The sequence below is a fragment of the Loxodonta africana genome, chromosome 1, assembly GCF_030014295.1.
Source record: "Loxodonta africana isolate mLoxAfr1 chromosome 1, mLoxAfr1.hap2, whole genome shotgun sequence".
Classification (NCBI taxonomy): domain Eukaryota; kingdom Metazoa; phylum Chordata; class Mammalia; order Proboscidea; family Elephantidae; genus Loxodonta; species Loxodonta africana.
Window position 1 is genome coordinate 86,139,751 of NC_087342.1, and position 1,908 is coordinate 86,141,658.

The 1,908-nt window shown below is 39.8% G+C and overlaps 1 protein-coding gene across 1 annotated transcript; it reads right to left on the reverse strand.

The window, feature by feature from the left end:
* Positions 1-352: 352 nt before the first annotated feature.
* Positions 353-1,627, reverse strand: LOC135232994 (olfactory receptor 2B11-like). Its single transcript, XM_064295816.1, has one exon. The coding sequence runs from the start codon at positions 1,603-1,605 to the stop codon at positions 667-669; it is 939 nt and encodes a 312-aa protein (XP_064151886.1). The 5' UTR covers positions 1,606-1,627; the 3' UTR covers positions 353-666.
* Between the last annotated feature and the right edge of the window lie 281 nt (positions 1,628-1,908).

Consider the following 1,908-nt stretch of genomic DNA (forward strand, 5'->3'; position numbering starts at 1 on the left):
CAAATGGATGAACCTTGAAAAATTATGCTGAGTGAAATCGATCTGTCATAAAAGGACAAATATTGTATGCCAATATGAAATATCTACAATAGACAAATGCATAGAGATCAAAGAGCATTAGTGGTTACCAGGAGCAGGAGAGTGGGGAAAAAGGGGATCAACTACTTAGGAGACACTGAGTTTCTGTTAAGGGTGATGAAAAACTGGAAATGGAGAGTGGTGATGGCCGACAACATGATGAAAGCAATTAATGTCAAGTAAAAAATGTTGAAATGGAAAATGTCTTGCTACATATATTTTTACCACAAATTAAAAAAAAAAAAAAGAATGTCAGACACATGACACATTTTAAAAGAACATCACCTAACATGAAATTTTGGTAATTTTGAGATAAAACCCTGGTGGTGTAGTGGTTAAGTGCTATGGCTGCTAACCAAAGCGTAGGCAGTTCGAATCCCCCAGGTGCTCCTTGGTATCTCTATGAGGCGGTTCTACTCTGTCCTATAGGGTCACTATGAGTCGGAATTGACTCGGTGGAACCGGGTTTGGTGTTTTCATTTTATTTATGTATATTTTTTGGTTTATGAGATAAAACTGAATTATTAGGAAAATTTTGTATAAACCTACTCTAATTGTTAAATACCTTCATTTGATGTCCACCGTCTTTCACTTGGAACTGAAAATCCTTCTAGTCAGGCTACCTAATGCCCCCTTCACATCTTTATTCCTAAGGGTGTAGATGAAGGGGTTGAGTGTAGGTGTCACCACTCCATAGAAGAGAGCCATGAACTTGGGCTGGTCCCTAGTGATGGAAGAGGGGGGCTGAAGGTACATGCTAATGCCTGGGCCATAAAATAATAAAACCACTATGAGATGTGAAGAACATGTCCCAAAGGCCTTTTTCCTTCCCTCAGAAGACTTAATCTTCAGCATAGCATGCCCAATACAAGCATAGGAAGCAAGAATTAGGCAGAGTGGAACAGCTAGCATAAAAATACAGATCACGAAGAGTGTGAGCTCATTAACACTCTTTTCACCACAGGCAATCTTTATCAGAACAGGAATCTCACACACCAAGTGATCCAGTTTGTTGAGACCACAGAGTGGCAACTGTAATGTAACAGTTGCTTCTGAGACAGCATAGGTCATTCCACTCAGCCACACAATGGATACTAGGAGGACACAGATTTGCTGATTCATGATGAGGGTGTAGTGAAGAGGCTTGCAGATGGCCACATAACGATCCAAGGACATGAGAGCCAGGAGTAGACATTCTGTGCTGCCCATCATGTGGAAGAAATAAAGCTGAACTGCACAGCCCAAGTAGCTGATTGTCTTTTTAGAGCTTCCCAGGTTAAATAACATCTGAGGGACAATGCTTGTGGTATAACACATGTCCAAAAAGGAGAGGTTGGTGAGGAAGAAATACATGGGGCTGTGGAGACGGGGATCTAATTTGGACACCAGTATGATAGTGATGTTTCCCATCACGGCCATAGGGTATGTTATCAGAAGAATGACAAAGAGAGGAAGCTCCAGCCAAGGACGGTCAGCAAAGCCTAATAGGATAAATTCTTCAGGGTGGCTTTCATTAGTTAGTGCCATTATCTTCAGTTTATTTAATCTATAACAGGAAAATGGTAAGCAAGACAGAATGAGTTATGAAATAATAAAACGTGATTATGCATTGGTCATATATTCATACAATATGGGGTACAGTAGCTTGAAGACAATATGTAAGGGTAACATTATTTCCCTTCATGACACCACAAATGAAAGGCAGTCACTTTAAGCATTCTTAAACTCAATTTCTTCCTGTGTATACAAGATGCCAATAACTATCTCCTTGGGTTGTGGTATCCAAAGAAAAATAGATATGGAAGTATTTTGGAAACTTCAATGTAGTGA